Genomic DNA, 25588 nt, shown 5'->3' with positions numbered 1-25588 from the left:
ACTAAAATTAGAATAAAAAAGGGATCGGCGTATGCCCTCACGACCTTTCACAATGTGTCATAGGCAGTTAGTCAATTCTGTCTTTGAGAAAGGCTGCAAACCATATTTTATGAAAACTTGTATGCTTATTCGTTTGTTTTATGTGCCTTGGTCCCCGTCCCCTTCACCACAATCAAAAGTAAGCGAAGTAAGAATTTGTGTTCACAGTTCGTCAGCGAAAGAGTTCCGCATATGTTGATAATTGATCGTCAATATTTTCCATTCTTGATGTTGGATGCATTCATGGTCACTCTTTTCATCCAGAAGTATTTCACAACTTCAAACATTTGTTGTAAGTCGAGAATGAAACCTTACATAGAAATCCCCTGCATCAACTTCGAAATTGATCCTTCACTGTCTGTCAAGCATTGCACACGTACACAGTTATTGCCGATTTAAAAACGCATGCAATTGAAATTGTTTTTTGGCACATTTTGATGAAGCTGTAACCAAAAGAACATTAGTAACTGTTCAAATTCGAAAGGTAGTAAGAGTTACTTGCAAGAGGGCGCTGTGACAAATACATTGCATGAGATTAGCATGTCCGCGATTCTGCATTCATTGAACGACCACTGTAGAGCTGAACAGTAGATATAATCAAAAGCACTGAAAGGTTTATTATGTAATTCAAGAGATAGTTCTATGATAGCATGGTTGGTTTCGTTACCTCAAGACGTTCTGCGTCAACCTGGCCTGAATTCCTCTTATATAACTTTTGACTCGACAGTGGTCTTCCGTGACACAAAAGTGTCCCAACAAAGTGTTAGAGTGTACCCTCAGGTTTTTTTGTCTTCCATCAAATAACAAACAACGTCAGGTAAATTTCGTTCAGCTGTAGCACAGTTGCTCCAGAGGGTGATTCATAATGGGCGTTTCAATAATGGTGGGATCATACCCGTACTTTGCCCGGTACACCAAGTAAGATAACGGTAATCCGTTGAGACACACCCAACCTTCGTCTTAGGTGAGACAGAATGAATTATTTGAACAAAACTCGAACAAGTTCTGGCATTAATACCATACTGTCGGTAGCTACCTTGGATAATTAATTAATTATTAATGAAGGCCTTCTGACCGAGTGAAAACTTTGAGAAAGAGATATTATTTGCCCTAATAAAATTGTTTCACAAGTTTCCTCCGGCTAAATTTCCTATCACTCAGACGTTTAAGGTTGAAATAGCGAAGGGTAAATAATAATTCACGTTAAACAGTGTAATTGCCGAGCAAAAATCGCAAATTATGACTTTCAGATCTAGTTGACAAAGGGTAATTTGCAGAAGTAAGCACGCTCGGACAACCTGTTCTAATTGAGGGGCGTATGACGTATGTAGAAACAGCTTTTCGAGTGGGTTCATGTTTTCCAAGTGTGCACGACCTCTCACCTCCGTGGGAAATACACCGTATGCGAGACATGAGAGGACGGGCCATTCTCACTGCAGGGTCTATGTTTTAAAGTAGGTTAAAAGAAAGACAGTGATTATGGAAAGCAAAGAAAGTTCATAAAAAGGGCAGAAGGTCGGATATTCTACATTTTCACTGAAGTACGGCAGGAAAATAAACCCCAGTTTCCCTCTGGTTATGTACCTTCGCTCTAAACCATCTTATCAAGACCCGTTTACTTGCACGCCACGCTATAACATTATATTGATCTTTTTCTTTGTTATGTCAATATCATGCATATATACATAATTTATTTTATTGCTATGATTACTTAATATTATTGCATATGTGGGTTGCATTGTCACAGGCATATATTTTTAAACACATGATTGCATGACGACATGTTTCAGGTGACGGTGACACAATTCATCGAGTGGTAATGCACAGCTGAACCCCTTCTCTCACGTTTCAAGTGAAAGGTTCCTTGGGACGCGCAAGTTGCTCTTCACACATTACTTTATTACACCAAGAAATGCGATGCTTCCGCAAGAGCTGAACGAATTGAACGGGACACTTCTTGTCACGTGACCGTTACCTAGCAACAGCTTGTGTTGATGGAAAGAGGGGATGAAATCAATGTCTGAATGACGCTTTTTCCTTCATCAGTTCGTTCGCGCCTTCAGTTAGGACCTGCTCATTGATGAGACGTGCCATTTTGTTTGTTGTCACGCGTTTATCCCACCAGTGTTTACAGGACAGTTGCTGTCCTTTTTGTCAGCGCATCGTTGAGAGTGAATCTTCTAGTACCGCAGCATTTATAGAAGAAATAATCCATACTTGTCGCACAACTATCTGACGAGGCAACAAAGTCACCTTCGATGTCGGAAACACTTGTCGATTTTCACATGAAACATCTTCTGTTCCTTCATCTATAAACCTATATGAAATATGCGCCGACGAAGTGTGCTGAATGTTGGGCAGCGCCGTAGGGCCCTCTGATTGGCTGTGAACATATGTGTTGAATTCATGCATGCGTAATGAGCGTTAGAAATGTTCTGTTTATACACATCGCACTGTGCTGGCGGGCCGCTATAGCGTTTTCACTCCTACTGTCATCATGCTGATGTACGCGGACCGACGCTTCCAAAACACGACCAGTGTCGCTCCGATGTTCACCTGAGGGACAGCACGCTGTACGGGAAAACAGAGACATAGCAGGCCGGGAACTATGAAAACTAAGACGGAGTGGCGGGCCTTCGTTGTGGCGGCCGTGCTGGCCTGCCTAGCCCTTCTGGTGTTTATCATCGCCGTCAGTACCGATTACTGGCTGCTCATCGACATGCCTCTGGACGAAGAAACGGTGAACTCAACCGAACATTCTATTATCCTTTCACGGAGGGTTGGACTCTGGGAAGTCTGCACAACTCGGGTGTACACGGCAAATCACAAGACAGGTATGTGCGTTGTGAAGGAAACGAAACGTTCCCTCTTCCCAATCCAATTAATGCCATTTGACATTTTACGTCGCTGCATCAACAGACGTCAAGATGGGAATCATTAAAGGCTTGGCACTGTAAGGAAATATTTACTTCGCGGAATATCACGTTTACTTATTAACAAGAACCGCTTGCACTGTAACCTTACTACATCAACTACATAAGAGAAAAAAAAAACATGCGAAAGGACGCAAACCCCCTAGGAAAACGAACTGAAAGTACTTGACTTTAGTCGACAACACTGCCCGTAGCATTATTGATTCTGTATGAAATTTGATTTTCTAATATGATCATATCATCTTTCATTGAATGTGAAATAAACACGGTGTATTGTATTACGGGTCGATCGCGTTAATGCGTGGAACTATATCTTTTTCCCCGGAGTCCAGGGCAAATACGGCATCGTGACGTATCGCTCTGTTTGGGTTTTTTTTTACGTATGATTACCATAGACACCAGAAATTTGTGTAAAATGTTGCTGGTTGAACTGTTCAGTGGTAGGGGAGATGCCTTTGCGAGCAGCGAACTCTTTCCGAACGGACACCCTAACCGGGCCCCGAATTTTTTTTCCTTTGAAAGTCCTGTGCCATTGAGAAATGTACATATGTGTAAATTCACAAGCGGAAGGTCGGAGTGTTCAACATACAGATCTTTTCTTGGTGTTGATCTCTCCGTCAAAACAGGCCACTTGTTTCGGGCGTTATGTAGTCAGTAAGCGTGGTGTGGTGTTGTAGTTTTAAACTGTATATTGTCTTCGGCTATGGCAGATAGATTTCACGTTATTCGATCGTAAGCATTTCTGTGTCTCAGTACGGTATTTCACGAAAAAAAAAATGACAGCCGCGGACCTGATCCCCGCTCGGCCAGGGGCCGCCGCTGACGACCGCTACCATCAGTGTTGACATATTGTTATCGATATAAATATTGAGTGGACGCCGCTGTGTATAATTTTTATAGGCATTGCTAATCATGAAGAGCTAGATTGATTGCGAGTGAACGCGGGACAACAGTGAATTTGCGGCAGATGTTACAGTTAATGAACGGGTACTTCATCATTACATATACAGTGAGCGTCATCTTTCATATTACAAATGATTAATATAGACATGAGCAATAGTTGCCTGTGAGCCAATAAACTCATAAACGCACAATCTGTTTGGAACTAATTAATCATATCGAAGTGTGCTGACGCAGCCCTCGCAAAGATCAACTGGTTTCGCTTTATTTATTCTCACAGTGTTGGATGGACGATGAGTGACTGTCTCGGTGTTTGTACGTAACATGGGTTCTGGAGAAGCAGCTATGACAGTCATTTATGAGGTCAAGGTTGATATCGTATCGTTAACTTGCGTCCACCGCGTCGCAGCATTATCGAATTACGTTGAAAGACAGCAAGGATGCTACTGTGCTGATGTAGACTTCAGCACACCTTTTAAAGCCGTCATAGCCACGACCTTGCAATACCCTTGACTTCAATAAAGGTCAATGGTCAACTTGTCATAAAAGTTTTCCATTACTTCTCCGACTTGAAACTTTGCTCGCGTTCATTTGTTCGGGACGATGGCTGATGTGAATCGGAGGATGACGCGGATGAAGTGACGATGAAAGTGACCATGACCGTGATGTTTGTGGTGACAGTGAGGGGTGACAGTGACAGTATTGTAGGACAGTAACGGCTACAGGATAAGATTGACGGTTATGAAATGATAGCAATGGAGACAGTGGCGGGACGGCAAGAGATGACAGTTGCAATGATGGGTGACAGTGACGGTGATGGCGGTGACGTTGACAGGGAGCACAGTCGTTTGGAGAGCTATTCAGCGCTGGGACTATTCGCCCCATAGACGAGTGTACAGAAGCGAGAAATCTGTACACTCGTCTATGGGGCGAATAGTCCCAGCGCTGAATAGCTCTCCAAACGACTGTGATTTTGACACCGACGCGTGCATCACGGTAGCTACAAGTAATTGATATCGTGAAACAAATGTCGACCCCGACGGTAGGTGGTGTCATCCTCAACCCCATTAATTGACGTGACAGCCGTAGACAATAATTCATCAACGCAGATGACGACAGTTGCGATCGCCACTCACGTGACACCGACGTGGCCTCTACACTGGACTGAGAATGTCATCAATGTGTACCATAAGACCCCCCGGACAAGTCCAGAGCCAATCGATGTCCCTATCTATGTTGTTCATTCTCAAGAAGCGTACTCTCGAAATACGACGATCAGAGTACGTTTACTATCTAAATATCCCGGAAAATGTACACTAGCGGCCAAGCTACACGAAAATAATGCAACGGCCAAGGAAAAACAAATAATATGAACGGAAAATCATCGATGCTACAAAATATTGTATGTTTTTCAAATACTCACTTTTAGTCATTGATCAAACTGTCATTAGAGAGCAATTTACCAATTTCACAAACCTGTCATAGAACGGTAGTGCATAGCAAAATATATAACCATCCTCCTAATAAATGTATACGGTTCATTAACGATATGTTAAAATATATATGTGCGTAATTTGTTAGGGGGCTGTGCGCTGACCTGACCTTTGACATCGGTTACATTGAGTCGCATTCAACAGAACATGAGACTGTTCTCGCGATTATTTCACGAACCCAAGCAAAAAATCAAGTCGGTAACGCATGTAGGTGTTGCCGGAAAGAGGCCCTCGGTTTACGACGATGACGAGGCTCGGCAAACGGTTCAGCAATTACGCGAGAGCAAACAATTATCCCTGGCCTATCATTCGTGTCGAGAATTACAGAAAATGTTTACATGCCCTAAATGCTATAGCATCTGCGAAATGAACCTTGGAAGGCCAGGGTGAATGCGCCGAGGCCGAACATGGCAAGTGTGCTCGGTTGCTTGATGTTTATATTGCGTTTCATATTACGAAGGATTCCACTGGAAGTTTTGAAACCTCTTAGTCTAAATGTATTTCTCCATATTATCGACCACAAATTCAAATTCTGCTTTCAAGATTTCGGTGTCCGTATTCAAAACCTTGATGGCTTAGAACTATTAGAAATTTTACGAAACATCGAAGTAATTTCCGTTAATCAAGGAACTAAGTTTCCATGGATTTCATCGGAGATTGTCTTGAAATCACAGGTGTTTGTAGAATAAGGCCCTCGAATAATAGTAAAATCCTCTAAAGCTCAAGCGCTGTACAGTTTGGTTGTTTTGATTAGTTTTTTTTTTTTAAATAAATATCGCGATGGCTATCACATAAAAAAAGATAAATAATTGTGAAAACGATATGTTGGGTCATGAACAGTCGAGATATCCCGTTGTTTGCATCTTTGTGCTATATATTTGTCATCGGCAACATGACTGTTTATTAACCTTTGCAGGGTACACGTCGCCCTTCCATTCTCCTGCGTGGTTTGCTGTGTGTTTTGTCTACATTAATTCCTGTCTTTACCGAGCCACCCACTAACAAGTTTACTTTTCTACCCATTTGTCAAACCAGTCAACCACAATTTCTCCGAACATCAGCCTCGCTGCCCTTCCGTACCTCGTTCTCTATGTCCTCATCTGCCCCATCATTCAATCTATCGCGTGCATGTATCGCCGTCCGTTCACTCATCGACTCGTTCAGCCGCTCACTTTTGATATCTCTTTCGATCTGTTAAGGTAGTACGGGCTTCGACATTGAACGACCTCAACTGTTTCTCAGACTTTCCTCAACGAAACATTAAGCCATAAAGCAAGAATGAAAATCATGGGTTATCGTGCAAGGTTTAGGACACAAGGGAAACACATTTACCTATCATTCACCGATATTTGAAATTCAAAATGACCGCCATCCCCGTGTTAACTCCATGGTAAAAACTTTTTATTTCACACAAACCTAACACGATGAAAAGTTTAATTACGCCGAGAGCTTTAAAATGAGACCCCGCAAGTGGTTGACCAGACAAGAAGTGTTGAAATTTTGAGAATCCAAATATCTGTCCCCGAGGCTCTGTTCAACTGGTATCCCTTTTCCCACCCATCGTTCAAACTCAGCATTTACTCAGGATGCACCCCCGCACTCTCCCCTCGTTTATTACTAGTATTTTTCCACCATGGCAATGTTCTCCTTCTCCCACCCCTCCTTCTCCCACCCTTCACTCAAGACGGGTCTTACATAATCAAAAATAAAATCAGAGAGTTGCATACGTGCAAAGCAAGTTACTCCAAATTACTGATATTTGAACTGTATAGAAAACAGTCAATTTATAGGTTTTTACAGCAAACTGAAACAATTAGTGCAAGGTACGAGGTGGATTAGTGTTATATTAATAAACCTTGTTTCGCTATTAAAATGTTATGCAAATGATTTATTGTCAATTAGACCGTCCTAAATACGGAATATTCATTACGTCGCGTCTAGCACTGTATAGCCAAGCTTTAGGCTAGTGGAGAATCGTTAAAGGAAAGTCGGCCATTTTTCATGAATTTCGTTTGATACGAGATATTACTTACATTGTTTGACATGTTGAAAGATACTGAATGAATGGGTGACCATGCATATATTCGACCCCGGTTTTATACAAATTAACCGAAACCATGGCGAAAATGAATTAATGGTGATGACCATCAATTCATTTTCGCCATGGTTTCATGTATCGTGTCTAAAACCGGGGTCGAATATATGCATGGTCACCATTCATTCAGTATCTTTCAACATGCCAAACAATTAATGTAAATAGTATCTTGCATCAAACAAAATTCATGAAAAATGGCCGACTTTGTCCCTTTAATTTGAGAATTTGAATCTTTCCCTACAGGGACATGTTCCTCTAACATTCCACTCACTAGACAACACCACAGCACCTCGTCTATTCAACAGTACTTGGTCCGATCCCACCCCACATTTCTTCATTCTTACCTCTTACTGCCAAGCTCCCCTGTGTGTCTCTCACACGTCTATTACAGACAAGCGTTGTGTATTCTCTCGTCTCTTTCTAATTCATAGCTGTTGTTTATTTCCCGTTGTTTGTTTGTGAAATAGTGCTCTTATCTCAGTACCCAGGTACGTATATGTCTCTGCATCTGTCAATCAAAGTCACATCACACCATCTTCATCTTCCTTTCAATCTTTTCTTTGAACTTATTCGCCATTGAGTCTGGGTTTTTTTTTTGTAAATATGTTCATCTTTTAAGCATGATAGGAAAATTAACCTGTCACATTTCCTGCAAGGGTTATCGCTGCAGGCAGTACCTCGAACATTTACAAGGCATTGAGTGTATTATTTTTATCCAAATCTTTCATCCACGATATCATTTGGATCTAAACCATCATGCAATGCCTGGGAATGAAAGTTATTTTTCCACGATATGATTTCGATACAATTAAATCCCATTCCTTGGGAAAACGTTTTCCATACATTTGATTTCAAGGCAATTCAAAAGCATGAAACGTGGCACACACAATTATAATTTTGCTCGAAAACAATATTCTGGCATGGATAAGTAAACGGCTTCAACGTGATAATATAGATACCGTTTGGGACGGAAATTTCACATGTCTTATTTTTGTTTTAAACGTTTCTTTTTTTCAGAAACTACCTGTAATAATATAAATTTGTTCCCTACGGAGGATGATGAAGAAAACAGCAATATTCTTTTGGGTAAGATATCTCAGTTTGCGCCAATATCGATATCTGTGATATTAAGTTATAATTTTAACGGCCAATATAAAGTGGCATGGGGCGATACGATCGTCACCGTCGTCGTCGCCGTCGTCTTCATCGCCGTAGTCATTAATCAATCGATCAATTAATCGATCGTTTGATCGTCAAGTCATCATCATCATCATCATCATCATCATCATCGTCATCATCGTCATCATCATCATCATCATAGTCGTCGTGATGCAATACTGTTAATCAGAAGTGAGACCCTTCGGGCCTCGCTATAATCAAACGCTGTCTACCTGAATAATTTGGTTCGCTGTAAAATCTCATTCACTCTAAGTATTCAAAAAATGCACTTCCGCCGACGCACTTCGCTCAGTTTCAAACCGATGAATTTCTATCGCATGCTTCGCGAAACATCAGTAGCTTGATACGAAATGTTCAATTAGGTATATTGACGTGACCCCTGACCTGACACTATTGTCATTTTCATCGTTCTTTAATATGTGTCCATATTTCAAACGCTGCAGTGTTCAAATTATTAACTCAGCTATTGTTTATCTGAACCATAGACAGTGGATTCCGTTTCACTGTTTATGGCTGAACCAATCATACTATTCCTATCGGGAACGTGAACATTGAGCCATCACGTGACGAGTGTAAGGCGAGATCATGTAAATTGCATATTCGTCTGTGAGAGACGATCACTGTAATTTTTCATAGTACTTGTTTTTATTCCAGGAAACCAGAACATGTTATCACTCTTCTCAGTCTCCCCAAAGTGTTTTCGGATGCAGCGTGTTTTCGGATACAAAGTATTGGTCTTGCTGACAAAATGCATGCATTGTATACAATCATAGACCCCTACAAAACTGTCTCTGGCACTATACACAATGTTTATGTTGACAAGTGAATTCTAGTCCGGACTGAATTCCGTTGTCATCAATAACATCAGACATTACATATACAGTCTGTATGGACAAGCTGAACGGATCTCGGAATAATTTTCAGCACAGACAGTAGATGTGGCTTCTACTCTCTGCGTGTCAGAGTACCATGTTATTTTAGAATGGAACAAAGGTAACAGAAAATACAGAAAAAGTTACAAGCTAAGGGGGCTCTTTACTAAATTGTTCACGGTCATTGAAATTAAGGCTCATCGAGCATAAGCAAAAACAAAACAAAAGCATAATCAGCGATCGATTTTTATGACAGTGAGATCAAACCGATATCTGCGATTTGCCTGACGTCATTAAAGTTCACTGACAAATAAATGATGAGTGTAAATGATATCTGACCTTGATTACATTTTCTAAGAACACATTACCTATTTAATCCCAGCAACAGTGACAACTAAACAGTGCAACCGTTCTTCTATAGTCAGTACGTCTCATGACCTTGCAAATTTTGAGAAATACCATCGGTTTTTGTCTTCTTAATACTTTTAAAATGTCGACTACAGACGCCATATGTATTTATTTTTGAAAATTACATTGATATCGAGCTGAAGGTCGTTGGATTTCATAGTTCCGAAAGGAATAAAACAAAATACACGTTTTTTTTCCACACTTCATCATAACTTAATGTACAATTAAAATTATGGCATTTACCTTTATTTTAACTTGCGACAAATTTAAATTATTGCAAATATAAGAATTTTGGGACGAAATTCGCCTTTCCCGCTATACCCTAATGCATCTGTTACAAGCAAACACGGCCTATAATGGCGTAATGACGTCCGGCTGTCGCAGTACGTGTGAAATGTTGCTGTACATGTACGTAAAGGTTCTTCTGTAATCAACGACCGTCCACGCATTTCGTCACTAGAAGACGACAGTCAAAGGGCCCATTAATGACAGGACTCCATTCAAGATTTCGTCACGTGACCCACTCGTCATCTATTTCCCTGAAGAGTACGTTCAGCATCATTTTTCAATTCATCGGACTTGCCCTGGCAAGGTTTGTTCGTCTGAAAATAAAAATTCAAATGGAGGAGTACGAATATAGATATAATGATAGGTTGGAAGGTCTGAGCGAAGACATCATAGCGGAATTAAATTTGCAACTTACTCTAACGTGAAATGGAACCAGCAGTAAATTTGACCCGTAAATAGATTGCGCGATCTAGATCCATTAACGGAATTAATTATTCCACGTCAGTGGCACCGGAATACCATGGCAAAGTATCCCATCAATTGATGTGCTGCTTTTTAAATAGTATGCGCTCTTCAACTTTTTCCCCTCAAGCGGAATACTCTCTCTTATTTACAAAACTGAACGACTCAACAGACCAGCCACCCAATGGAGAAAAAAATTCTCGCCGCTCATTTTTTCCTCTCTTAAATATTGCTGGAATTAATTTCTAATAATAGAAAGAGCATTCCATAGCCCGGCCTCGTAATGATATTTATTTTCGAAATGTCGACTGACGACTAATTGGTGTGAAATTACTCATAGAACACACATCATCCGACAGAAAAGGGATCTTTAAATAAAGCTCCGGCGAAAATTGACAGAACTGACAATTTTGCAGAGATGGCGAGAGAGCTCAGATGTTCGTTGAAGGGTGCTGCCTTTTGGTGGTATACCCTGAACAGGTTCTCCGTCGTTCAGTCCAACAGCACGGAATGAGACAAAGCGACACCTTGGCATTTATTTGTAAATGATGTAGAGTTTTCAATCGAATAGCGTAATTACATACAATGTCGACCATTTATGATCACCGCGGCATTCGATAGTTACAGCAAAAACTGCGTTGGCTCATAATTCACATATATTCATAATGATGCGTTCTCATATATAATTATCTAATACTCAATGGGTCATAATGCTTTCATTTTACATTAATCATCGAATATTTGCTCTTGTAATCCGCCAGCTCAGTGTGACGCTCGCCAAATGGAAGAGCCCATGTCCCCTTTTACGCCTTGATGCGGTGGGGTGTAGGCGACTGACAGAATGCTATGCATTATTACTGCAACAATTGCAGTGAAATTGATGTAACGCGGGGCATCCGGAGAAGGAAGTAATATTCTATCAACCTATGCATACACATATCGAAGTACATTAAAAAGAGCTCGTCGCAAATGTGGCAAAACGGATCAAAAGAAGCGTTTCTATTAATAGCGAGGAAAACTTGTACTGGAGTAGTCCATCGTTTTCTTCCATGCTCACGGAAATTGCGCCATTTAGGCACGCGCTGCTCTGCTTGTAATGGTTTATGTAAAATGACATTTAAAGCCGTTGGGTCAGAAGATCTGGTCCACGCCATAATCCGCCACAATCGTTTGTTTCAGGTAATTTACAAACGATACAGCCGTGGTTAAATTACAGTCATGAATATAAGTAAGATAATGATTAAACAAAAACAAATAACAGAGAGAAACCGTCACAGGACAACAAAGTTATCATACGACAGATCATTAGGCAAATAACCGAAATTGAAACCAACTTCAAAGATTATTTCTCTTGTCTGACAAACAAAACACATTAATGCTTTATTTTCTTGATTGGATTTTCAACATCATATTTTGGGTGAACAAGTAACGCAAGGTCAGAAAGCGCTTGATTGAAAATTATTTCTCAGGGACCTAAACTGGTTTATTGACTGAAGTGAAAAGGTTTCGTTTTCAGTGTAGCCATTACAGCATAGCCTCTTTAGATTTTTATTCCGCATTTAAAGTTCGAGGATACACTCACTTTTCTTGTGGCATATTCTTCTCGCCCATTTCGTTCAGGAGATGCCAATTATTGCCTGCTAAATCAAAAGGCGGAATTGCATGTTTTAAGTACGAGTCACGTGTCATCAAAACAAAAATTTTACCCTGCATCCGTGCATCTTCGCTTCTTCGCTTTTCCACCGAACAAGGACGAACAGAGGATGGGTGTTAAGTTCAGAGATCATGCGCACTTTGCCCTTGTCAGACGACGTCGACTATTTCGGTCGTTGTCTCGGTCACCCAGACTGCACCGGGAGAGCCCCGCAGTGCAATCTGGGTAACGGAGACAACTTCTGGACTGCTGCAAGAGCGCCTCGTCTGTAAAATGATACCAGACTGTTACGAAAATTTCTAAGACGCACTACGGCCTCGTCCCAGGGACCATTTGATAATTCAAACACGCGCATGGCGAAACGGAACACGTTGCGTGATTTCACTGAATATGCGGAAAGTTTGAAAGTGCGAAAATATTGTAGAAGAAATAACTACCTATTAAAACCCCCTAAACACGATAAATAGCTGATATAGACTGTCGAAAGTTTAAACTACGTGCAATGTTGTGAACGACTGACATTTTCTGAATGTCGATTTAGTGTCATGCATATTCAAGTTCCATGCTGTGAATGTGGATTGTAGTTCGTGCGAGTTTGCGCACAGTAATCGGAATAGAACTGAGTCCCCCTTCACTTTGAACGGGATTGTTTCATTTGTCATGCGCGTGTTTTAGTCTCTCTCGGCCCCCTTATATTTTCCTACTTGTAACCATGCAATTGTAAAAACAGCAGTGATTATAACTTCACACTTCAACCAGACACGCACCTCTTCTGTCATCCATAATGCAATGTACTCCATGGTTTATCGTCCATGTTTAGAATTCTTTTACTCGCATTGGACAAACATTGCCCGCTGTACTTTTGCTGTTTCTTCCAGATTCCTCGCGGCATCAATTATAAATTGGTCTCACTTGCTTCAGTGTGTGGTTGCAAAATGTTTGTGGCCTCGCACAGTGGCAGTGCGGGGGCTTGATCGTATGATCAAGTTGTACAGCGAAGTATTGATGAAAATGAGAGCACGGTAATAGGCCATTTTCATGACCCTTGTGTGACCTTACATCATGATAATTTGGCCGATGCTCATTGCACAAGTTGAACGGCATGGTTTACTGTTGCAGCGTTGAAAGTTAAACCAGGTTCATGGCACAAAAAATCCTGCCTGGATGTAAGGTCACACGTGGGTCATGCGAATGGCCTATTGGACGACGGAGCAATTGGGAGAAGGTTTCTTCAAGGCAGTGGATATCTGCTTTTACAGGAAATAGACATAATGACATACTTAATGACAGATAAAAATCAGATGGACACTCGATAAAAAGATTCGAGTGTCTGTATAATAACAAAACACAGCAACGGATTCTGAAATGTAGAAATTGATGAGCCATTTAAAATGTTAGCTAATTTAAATCTAAAATCTGAAACTACAAATAATCGGTTCTGGTCCAGTCGTCATATTACAAGCCCACATCTTTTGTGTAAACAGGACATGCAGAGTACAAATCGTATCGAATATTGGATCCATTGCTTCTTTGACTCCCAGTTGTAAGAAAAACATTCCCGTATTTTGCTGCCTTACTGATAAACCAATTGAACTTCGGTCTACTATAATGTTGTTTTCGAATTCAGATAGTAAGTCAGATAAAGTGTAACTGGGCAATAACGTAAATACCTTAGAATAAGACATCGGCCATTAGCTCAGTTGACCTTCCTGCGATTATGTCCCCGATAATGCTCTCATACGGCCAGCAGAATTGACGCAATGACTCTGTGAGACCCCTAGATTGCACGTTCATGTGTACAATGGCCCTGATGACAGTACACGCTAATATATAAGCACGCTCATATCCGAGACACACACGCAAGTTTGTTCGGAATTGAATATGGAGGAGCCATACCAGAATGTAACACTGATGTCTGATATATCAAATTGACATTCTGCATTAAATGCAGTACACGTTTGTAGCAAGCCGACATCTTGGCTTGTATATCACGCATCACATACAATGAAAGCCTAAGTATGCGTAAAGTAGTGCAAACGATTCTGTAAATTAAGGTAGTAGTCACCTTAAAGTTGATGTGTTTATACTTGCGCTCAAACTTTCCGCGAGAATTTTTAAGATAATTCTCTCCATAATCGAGAAGAAAAATCTGATGTTATAATTCACATTTGGCATTATAAAAACAAGTGAACTAATTTGAAAATCAGTATTTGAAAATCTTACTCTGTAATGGGAGAGATTGTGCTTTCGAGTTTCACAAAAACAAGACTGCGAAAACTTGCTTCCAAACGAGTGCACATAAGAGCAGCAGACCAGCCAAGTCTCCGAAACATCTGTCCCTGAGGGGTACCTTTAAGGTAGAATGCGCCTCCAGGACAGATATTCGGACTCTCAAACCTTTTCAATTGTTTTCTGATCTACCAGTTATGGGGGTTCATTGTAAAGCCCTTGGTATAACAAAACTTTTAATCGGCTTAGTTTTTCGAAAATCGAAAATTTTATTTTTTGTCCATAGCGTTAACACAGGGATGGCGGCCATGTTGAATTTCAAATATCGGTAAATCTTAAACAGTTCAATAATTTGTTTCTCTAGTTCCACAATTTGCTCGGTGACCCCTGTTTTTCATTCTTGATTTTGAAAGAGAATAATTGAAATGTTCTTTTAGGAACGTTTGAGCAAAAGTTTAAGTCTTTTACTTTTGAGGCGCATACTACATTAACGTAAACACGGCTTAGTTACGAGTATTTCAAACAATGGCCTTGATCTCGTATAAAGGCAATGAAATATTCCGTTAAATGTAGACTTCAATATCAAGCTTATACTCTTGCAAAGCAGCGAGAGCTTAGAAAAAACAACAGCATTTGGCTGTCTTATCGTTTCCCGTTGACTTGGCTGAAAAACGGCCCTTTTGTGGAGGAACCGTGGCTGGAAGTTATTTTTGCTCAGCTATGTCCTTTCCACTTGACATTGCTATTTTGCAAGACTCTCCGACCTCGTATGATTTACTAGGTTTTTTCTCATTAAGTCGTTTCGACAGAACGAGACCATTTCGACCCTCGCTTCACTGGTTCATCGTCACCGACCAGTATTCTCTGACGTCATCGAAACGAACCTAATGTCCCAAGAGAGATTTAAGCAAAGATAGTATCGACGGGACAGGACCCAGAGAAAACAGATATTATATCGCGTAGATGCGTTGTCATTAAATATGGTACCCGGATGGTTAGATTGATTGTTAACTGGATATTTTAATGAAGCTCTTAACTGAAGAAAACTTGAGGTCAATTATTTATTTTCTGTGCCGCTGTTGTAACAACCCAATGCACATGCGCAGTGGCTGACTGTAGATATCATAGTCTGCAGTTTATTTGCCAACAGTGGATCACAATGCCATAGAACACATATCGCGTTTTTTTCTCGCATTTTGCCATATCTTCAATATCAACGACAAACCTTAAATAATATCGGATACGGTATATACCAAATACTGTAAGCTTTGCTTCACTGTGAACAGAGATTTGAAGTAGAAAAGAAATTGAATCTCACAGACACAGTGACTTTGCCCTTGTGTATTCAAGACTCGCGATGCTGAAGTGTACATCATTAGCCATTTCCGTCACATTGGAATGGCGTAGTTCGCATTCGGAGTATACTTCAGTGAGCTCTTTTGCTTCAACTTGGCAGCCTCCGTCTTGAATACCCGAAGTGGATTTCACAGTTCAAAGGTCGTAATTCAAAGTATGCACCTTTTTTTAAACATTTCTCGAATCGCAAAGTTCTAGGTTTACAGTTGCCGGAATCTGATAACAATACTTTCATCTTGTTGTCAGATCTGTCCCTCTGCTGCTGATGTTGAGGTGAATTGGCATTTTCCCGCGAATGCAAACATAAAGTAAAAGATTCAGGAAAAAATGATCATGCAACTACTGCAAACGGAAACCCTAATCGCAATCTATCACAGTAGAAATGCAACAGTATTGAATTGTACATACAGCTATAAGTTGAAGATACACTGCGCGTTGCATTGTTTCTGTTTCTTCAGCGGGGGCATCTCATTTGCATGTCGGGAATACCTGAATATAGCGTTGACTCACAAACTGCCATTATTCTGAATGAACTTGCCCAAAAAATGCGCAAATTTAAACTATATTTTGACAAGTACAATGTAACGATATAAAAATTATGCTACAGTTTGATATCAGTACAGCTACGCTATGCTATCCACAAGGTATCTATCGTATGGAAAAAATGCACATTTTTTTCTCCCCCAAAAAAAGAAAGGAAAAGAAAAGAAAAAAAAAAGAAAATCCACTGTGGACTCAATGGTTGACAAACATAAAGTATCCCATGCCATCCGAATAACTCGTCACGAATTATTCATTGTTGTGGTTGGATGTCAGTACGCATCAGTGGTTCCTCACAGTCCATGCCTGTCGTTTATTGAGCATCGTCTTCTGTAGCTGAAAAGGTCTCAGAGATTCCTAAACGCGTATATATAAATCACCCATGTTAAATTATGTAACCTCTGCTATTTATCGCCTTCGGCGTCTTAGGGTTATAATATATATATATATATATATATATATATATATATATATATATATATATATATATATATATATATATATATATATATATATATATATATATATATATATATATATATACATATACATATAAGTCTGACATAGTGAGCTGATGAGACCTTCAGACACTCACACCATGACAAAAATTAATGACCATCAATGTCCGGGGGTGTCACACCACAGATAAAGCTCACTTACTGTGTGTTAGTAGTACAACACAAGACAGCTTTACATGTAATAGCATGTACGGAAGTTAAAGCTGCCTGTTGCATGCGTACGCCGGAGTGTCAAGCTGAAAAACAATTTTGTAAACCTCGAGTAGAGCAACGGTCCATGTAGACATTACATATTTCTACAATTAATGATACAGAGCCACCGAAAACGTTATTGTCTCGTTACGTAGATCGAAGGCTCATTGACAAAACGTTTGATTTCATCATTAATGAACTATTTCGGGTATTATACCTAAACAAACAAAAAATTAAAGAGTCGACGTCAGCGGGATCGTTGAAATGAGGTAAAACTAGTTGGTTAAGAGATTAATTGATGTGGGTTATTAACTCCATACTTTACAATTAACGCATTCCCCCACTATGTGATGGAGGGACTGTGTTTACAATTATGTTTCATTAATAATGCAACTTATAGCAACGGAGCATGTATCAAGTTTTTTTCTTTACCTCCTTATAATAAATTCCATGTCGTTATGTTAATTTTGCCAGACACTCTCATCTATACAGTTTAGCACTATTTTTAAATGTCCTGAGAATTTCCGACTTTTTGACATGAGCTCCAAGAACCCAAAGGTTCACCCCTCCATTTTGATCATGGTTTATCGAGAAATGCACCTATTAAAACTGGCGGCAGTTCCACCATTGCCATAGTCTAGTCCCTTGCCAGAGTATTTTTTTGCTTTCGAAGATTTTCAGGCGAAGGCTAAAAATCTCCTACGGCAAAAATACTCCGGCAAGGGACTAGGCTACCATTGCCGCTGAAACTGTTGTATTTCTCTGTTCAAGCTATCTTTACCCAGATTGTAACTGAGAAGACATTTGAGGTTATGGCAAGTTTATCTAAAACGATATCTGATACGGTGCAATCACGAAGTGGATAATGGATGATATGATATTGGTAGCGTATGATATCGCGTTTTTTTCTCCCCACCGAGCCGCTGAACCCCAAGACCACAATCCGATGAGAGGTCACCTGCAGGATATTCGAAATTCACAGCGGCAGTCCGTCACACACTGATGATCACATGGTCCCAGTTTCTGTTGTAATAAACCCTTCACATACACTTACGAGAAAGGGAGAAAGTGTCGAACATAGCGTGCTGGCCTTTTGTCCCTTTGTGCTTTGGAACGAAAACTTGTTCATAAAAGCCAATAATTCTCGTGAAGATAAGTGCACGGCTCATCTGTATCGTGAAAACTTGGTGTTTTTATCACATGGATCCGTCAGAAAATAAACGATCAGTCTGAAACCTATAACACAGCGTCATGTACGTGATGGAGGTAGCACACAGATACGTGTACTTCCATGATTGCTCAAAGAAACAAATATGTCGGGTTTAATCCTGGCTGTTTCGCCGGCAGTCGCACTTTCAACAGACAAGCCATGTTTCCCGGATACACAATTTCATCGAGACAGAAGTTTATTTGTTAGCTTGTCGACGAGCGAAACGTGCCAAGGTCAGGATCGCGTTACATTTCTCCTGTTGATGAGCAAAGTACACATCGTATTCAGACACTTACTTCTATGAACTTGGACCTCTGGTTTCGATGAATGTGTCGGCGACAAAGTTAATGGAAGCGATGGTTTTGAAAACTAAGAGTCTATCGTTTCATTGTTGCTCAAAGCCTGTAGGGCTGGGGTATTAAACATGGCTGAGCTTGAAATTTACATCAAAATACAGACTTCGGCTCTTTCACAACGGAATATTACATTTTGATCGAAATGTTTATCAGTTTGTTTTTTCTATGCGAAATATAAATTTCCATGACTATGGTCTTCGATGTACTAACAACATTGATTGAAACTAATTTGGGATAATTGGATGGTTAAGTAATGTCTGGCTAATCTGCACACGTAAGCTCAATCTGCTTTTCTTTTTAAGTTATGCACTCGTTCATTCAGCTATAGGGCACCTGACAATTTTGAGAAATTTGAAAAATATGAAAATCCAAGTATCCCGTAATAGTTCCAATCGTGTTTTATACGGTTTCGGCATCGCCGAACAAAGTGATGCAAAGTTGCTATCTCATCTACTACACTTAATCGGGATTGAGTTTTTTTGAGAACTTTGCGGCTTTGCTCAGGTGTTCGTTTCATCTCGGGACGGATCATGCAAAAGTAGCGTGGAATTACGTCATGATCACAAGAGATATTTTAAAAATAGATCCGAACATTGCCTTATCAGCTTTCAATGGTTGGATTCCTTTCCGTGCCGGCAAAAATATCGATCATTCCGTTCTTAATCAATAATTCACCGTAGGAATTAATGAACGAGACGCCTGGAATGATAAATCATTCTCTGTATTGTAAACACTAACTCATGGATCGGCGTGGGAAGTTTCCAGGATATAATTCAATGTGTACTTTGGTCAACAGGGCGGCATTGTGGCTGTCAAATAAATCTGCGGGTTTTTAAACACGGGCTCGGTGTACCTCGAAATGAGTAGCGTCTATATATCCATCTTTCCTCCTGTACTGTCTTATGAGCATGCAAGTCAATGATCAATTTGACATGAGTGCGCATTACACCGGGAAATATTCACTGGAGTGCGCATACGGCACAAAAATATTCGCTCATCACGAATATGTCTGCGCAATGATATTGCGCTTGCCTTACGGGGGATATCGGATGTCGGATTGCGGTATTTCCGGAATTACACGACCAAACAGCAGTACAGAAGGGCAAGTTTAATCTCTACCCCGGGATCATAGTAATGTCTACCCCGGGAATGTATGACCTGTGTCTTTTCTGATCTCAAACTCCGCTACCACGTTTTCTTTTTTTGTTCGACGCCGTGTTCGGTTATAGTTCACAGCTCAGAGATATTCGTGGGCCCCGACATTTTCAACATCAGAACACGATTTCATTCTTTCGAAATTGTTGTATGTGAAATACTCGTTAATGTTTACACTAGGCGAGGAGAAACAAGTGAGTTGAATGCAAACCGTTTAGAAATAACGTGACTTGGACATTAAACAACGATAGAGGGCAATATGACCGACGTAATACAGTCCCATTCTCGTCGTTCGGTATTCCCAGCTGCCCACAGCTTCTCAACATTGCATGATAAATGGTCGTCTCGCTGATATGTACTCCGCAATGAGCACCAGTTAAGTGTTCATCTTTAAACAGAATCACTCACCCTACCTCATTTTAAATTCATGTGAAATTTTTACACAAATTTGAATGCTGACCGTGCATCCTTCGGGGCATCGAAACTTTAGAAGACTGTTGTCCTTTGGAAGGAATTTAACATCAACGTACCAAGTTTGAGAAATGTTATTTCGTTAAGTAATACGTCATGAGTATGTTGTCCATTTCCTTTGAAACAGACATTAAATCATGCGAGGATATGCCCAGTGGTGCGCCCAAACCACATCCGGGAGACGCAGTGACGTCATAGCTAAAAAAGATTTGCAGGGTTAGCCACACGATCACTGATTACTTGCTGGTATGTGTTTACAGAAAGGGTTTGACCTTGTAGTGACCTAAACAGATCGTTTCACCTCAGGTCGCCTTCTTTGTTTGCGTAACTTCATTCAGGGTGAACATCAATTAGATGTCGGTTTCTGGTTCATCCGCAAAACCCATTTTTTTCCTCAATTTTAAACGAGAACACGATAAATACAGAACGCGCTCTTCAATCTTGTCACGAGTCGAAATTGACCTCCTGACCTTTCTGCAGTTGCACCGGCCGCGTGGTGGCTCGGAGCCTGTGTGGCCCGTTGACTGGTGACATGACAGGAGCAACGACTTAAATCTCGGACAAAGTGGAGTAAATTCACACTTTTAGGTGTTCGTTAAACTGGCGAAAGTATGTATGGGTACTAGAGTTTGTTTTCTCTGGTTTGGCAACTCATGCGCAGTTCAGGTCGTTGACATCAACACAAGAACGCATTACAAGCCAGACGACTCCAAAAGAGTATTCGAAACTTGAAGAAGCATGTTCCACATTTGCTGACCAAATGTCAAACAGCCGTGCTTTTGTGGGGGACCGAAAGTAACGACCAGATCTGTTTCGCAGCCGTACAAAATGAAGACGTGCATTTTATGAGCAATAGTATTGCAACTTTCGGTGCCTGAAACTATCGCGACTCGAAATTAAAAGAAGCAAGCTTTTGCTAAAACTGCACTCAAGGACACTTTTAACCGCTTCCTTTCGAAATCAAAAAATGAAAATCATGGGCTTATCGAGCAAAGTTTTGACCAGAGAAACAAATTATGTAAAAATTACCGTCATTTAAAATGGCCGCCATTTCTTTATTATATTTTTCATTTTTTTGAAAATGTGACGCTGAAAACTTTATTCACTTCACGGGCTGCAAAATGAGTCCCTCAAGTAGCAGCACAAAACAAGAGTTGTCAAAGTTTGAGAGTCAAAATATATGTCCCCAAGGTGCAGTCTGTACCCTCACGTATACTTCACATACACAAAACACTCGAGCACACTCGCATTGCTACAGAAATGTGAATATACGTAAATTTGAGTACCCATGGTGCCTGCTGGATAACACGGCACTTTGTACTGTTTACTCTAAATCCTTTAGATGCAATTCTTCATCCCTGGCCTCGAACACACCCGCCTGAAACATAAACAACCGGGCCGTGTGAAGACGCCGACGGATTTGCGAGAAAGATGAAATACAATCCATCGTTGAATACCAGGGAATTTAGACTACATACTAGGTGTCTGTCGAACGGCAATTCGCCTTTAAGGTAGTGTGCGCCTCGAAAGTGAGAGATTTAAACGTTTGCTCAAATTTTTCTCAAGGAATATTGCAACCATTCTCTTCAAAATCAAGAATAAAAATCAGGGGTCACCGTGCAAATTATGGGACTAGAGAAAAAAATTAACCAAAATTTACAGATATTTTAAATTCAAAATGGCCGCCATCCATGTGTTAACTCTATGGAAAAAAATTAAATTTTCTAAAAACTAAGATGGTGAAAAGTTTTCTTAGGCCAAGAGCTTTAAAATGAATCCCCGCAAGTGGTATAGCAGAAAAGAACTGTACAAGTTTGAGAGTCCGAATATCTATCTCCGAGGCGCATTCTACCTTAAATACGGTAGAGAAATATTCCGTTTTTGACGTACAATCTTATGTAACTATGACAATCCGAAGCATTTTCAGGAGTTATATAATTGTAGATATTTTACGCAGAGGTTAACAGGAAAGAAAATAATCAGAAAAATTATATTTCCAAAGCTGTTTATCGAGATAGGGCCTACGTTGCATGGAAATTCATCTCTTTCATGCAACTTATAGGCCTAGTGTTACTCCAGCGTGTGACGAATTTAAAACCCTTAAAGAACAAGGTAGCTGACTTATTGTGTACCTTTTTAAACTAGGGGATTTCTTACCAAGCCTTTTGAGACAATCTCAAGAAAATTGTTACGTCACGTAGGCACATCTCTTGCAATTCTCCGCCGAAGTCAGAGCACCGACGCTGTATTACGCATGCGTAGTCTTACTGCATTTGCAACTTTTTGCGACCAGGTCACGGCTGATATGCAAAATGACAATGAAAATGGCAAAGGTTGCATCTAAAAGAAATTTAATGTATCGCGAGTTTTTAGCTAATCAGAGATTACTCTTGAAATTGCAAATTAATAGACAAATTCACGCTTTTTGTAATTCATTGTGATCGACCAATAATACTTGGCAAGGTATTCATGCATAAATGTGTTAAAAATCAATAAAAAGAGATGATCGAATTTGTTCGTTTTTTTTATCTCTCTAATTAGCACTGCAAAGTGCCTGTTAAATGTAGACTCTTTGATATTGGTTCAATTAAGCACAACCTTGGTTCTAATTAGATTAACTAAAAAGAGGTACAGGCCCTACTTGCCAGAAAGTAATTTCATAAAATAGTTGTCATACTCATGACAGCTACAAAGTTCTGTAAAGCAGTCTGAGGTCCAAAAAGAGATATTTTCAATACATAAGAAAAATTAATTGAAATGTTCTCCGACTAGGAAAATAATTAAGTAATTAATCTGAAATATTCTATGGAAATCTTTTGTGGCGATCATCATAGAAGAGACAATAGCCGTAACTTGGGTAGTATTTTAATTAATTTTTTTCCACAAAACATGGACATTTCTGTTTTTCTTCCCAGAGTGTGTCAAAATACATACTTTTAGCTTGTCAACACAACCCCTTTGTTATAGAAACCCTGTTCGAAATCCTGTTTCACAAACTCGAATGAAATGTTAAAGCTATGGGCTCTAACAAAATGAGTACCGAGTGAGTGAAATGTATCCTATACGCTTTATCACAACGAGGCTTACTGAAACCACACAGTCCCTGAATGTGGTGGAGACTGCGCAGAAACGTAATAACCGGACTCTTTTTGCCCATAACTCCAGGACAAATTCACGTCAACATTACCTTGACATGCTGCCCAGAGTGCAATGAAAAGTTTACCAAATTACGTCTTCAAAATCTACGACACAGCACGAACTCAATTTAAGTTGGACTCGTTTAAGTCAATGGAATTAAAATCTGAAATATCGTCGTTTCCGGCGAGACTTTCTAAGGATTTAAGCTACACTTAAGTCGTGGTGTCAAAATCTCAGCCTCTGAAAGCTAGAATTACAAAAAGCTTTTTAGCTACCCAAGGGGCAAATATTTCACGTCGATCTCACTTCGATTAGCAGGAGAAGTACACGATAAACTACACCGTTGGGGGTTCATATCACTGGATGATTTTCAAAATCCACAGAATGCATAAGTGATGAAAACTGCATAAATGTTTTTAATTCAAAAACGCTCTCAGCAACAATCAGGGGATTTTGGTATTCAAAACGATTGTAATTCAATTCGCGTATCTCCTCTCCACCAACCATAAATATATGATGCTGTGTTTAGATAACGCGATTAAATATTCATTTCATGAATTAAAGATATACGGTGTAAAATCAGTATTTCTGGTTAAGCTCTCCCCCGCGCGTCCGCATCACAATGGTTTTCTTGGCGCGCTCGTAAATCACCATGGTTTCGCGCGTATTTGCTGACATGAGCGCCGCATTAACGACGCGTAATTCTGTTTTCTTCTGCAGACTACCGTCGGTCGGAAACCGCGATGTCGATCGTCGCTCTGTCTGTCATGATACTGGGAGAAGTGTTCATGGTGTACGCTTATAAACAAAACAAGTACATGATCACAAGATTGACGGGCATATTATTTCTCATATCAGGTAAGGATTTTTAAAAAAATACTATTTTACGACCCACTCTCAGCAACACATTGTCCATTTGCAGCATACGCACTCGAAATAAAAGTGTCTGCGACTATAAAGTGTTAATTTGTCAATTTCATATTTTCAGTTATGCAAATTACGGACAAGCCTGCTAGTGCGACAGTTGGTCTAAAAACAGTAATTGGCACAGAATGCATGTTAATCGCCTTTTCCTTAGCAACCGTGGTTTAGATATGCCCTTTTAGTGAGGCTCTGCAGTTAGTAGTAGACTTTTATCAAAAGTGGAGACTACATTTACAGATCAAAGGTCAACTTTGTTGTCTGCGTGTCAAATCACCGTCTGCGTTTTTCGTCTTAATAGCATTCATCTGCGAAACTAGTCGACTGCCATATCAATACTTCGCTGCGAATAAAAATCACGTTAAATCGTTTAATGATATGTTCACGGGTGGTTGAGAGTAAAAAAGTGCTTCTTTTGTGAAATCTCGAACCCTTTTTTAGGAAAAAGGGGACTTCACTGAGGTATAAAGGATCGAGTCGATACGCCCCTGGTACTTCATATCTCCAGTACATGCAACATCTACATTTGCTATGGATGAGGGTTTTAACCCTATGAGGGCTGTAATTTTCTCCCGCCAAAATTTTAGTGCAAAGTTTTACCAATTTTTATGAATTTTGCAATAATCTTTTGATAATTTTTGACCAAATGGACATCACATTTCATTTGCTAGTTTTTTTTCTGAAAAATTTGGCAAAAATCTGAGAAAAATTGACTGGGGTTTATTTTATAAGGAGGACAAAAACAGACTTTGGCGCTCAAAGGGTTAATTTGTGCAAGGTATGAGCACTGAGTATGCAAATATAGTGATAATGACTCGACAATATTTACAATGCCCATATCGAGGACCCAATAGCAAATTTACAGTAAATGTGAAAACGAATCAAGAAATGGACGTATTTGAGTCAATATAAGAGCGAGCAAGTTTATCCCAACCACGCACTACCAACAAGCACGTTCTCTTGATGAAGTTCGCCTGCTCTCCCGCAACGAATCCTAGGGGAGCAATGAAACTGGGCCAAAGGTCAATGACCCGCCGGGGCTATCTATCGACCCATAGTGAAAGCATCAGTTCTACGTCAGTCTTAGTTGTTAATTAGTTAATCATTCATTTAACGGGAGGGTTGGCAACGCGTCAAAGTGCTTTAAAAATAACATCTCACATGCTTTTATTTTCGATT

General features: G+C 40.0%; 1 protein-coding gene across 2 annotated transcripts in view; it reads left to right on the top strand.

The window, feature by feature from the left end:
- Window positions 1-2462: 2462 nt before the first annotated feature.
- The window catches only part of LOC139151186 (transmembrane protein 114-like), a 28782-nt gene continuing 5656 nt past the window's right edge, over window positions 2463-25588 (top strand). Inside the window, exons 1-3 of one of the 2 annotated variants that reach the window (XM_070723784.1) lie at window positions 2463-2873; window positions 8478-8546; window positions 24209-24346. In XM_070723784.1, coding sequence (XP_070579885.1) covers window positions 2648-2873; window positions 8478-8546; window positions 24209-24346 — 433 coding nt within the window. In that variant the 5' untranslated portion in view covers window positions 2463-2647. The remainder of the gene's footprint in view (window positions 2874-8477; window positions 8547-24208; window positions 24347-25588) is intronic. The other variant, XR_011556362.1, reaches the window with a different exon arrangement.

Source organism: Ptychodera flava, chromosome 15 (genome assembly GCF_041260155.1).
Source record: "Ptychodera flava strain L36383 chromosome 15, AS_Pfla_20210202, whole genome shotgun sequence".
Lineage (NCBI taxonomy): Eukaryota > Metazoa > Hemichordata > Enteropneusta > Ptychoderidae > Ptychodera > Ptychodera flava.
Note: the sequence above shows the minus strand (reverse complement) of the source record. Positions and strands in the feature narration are given on the sequence as shown.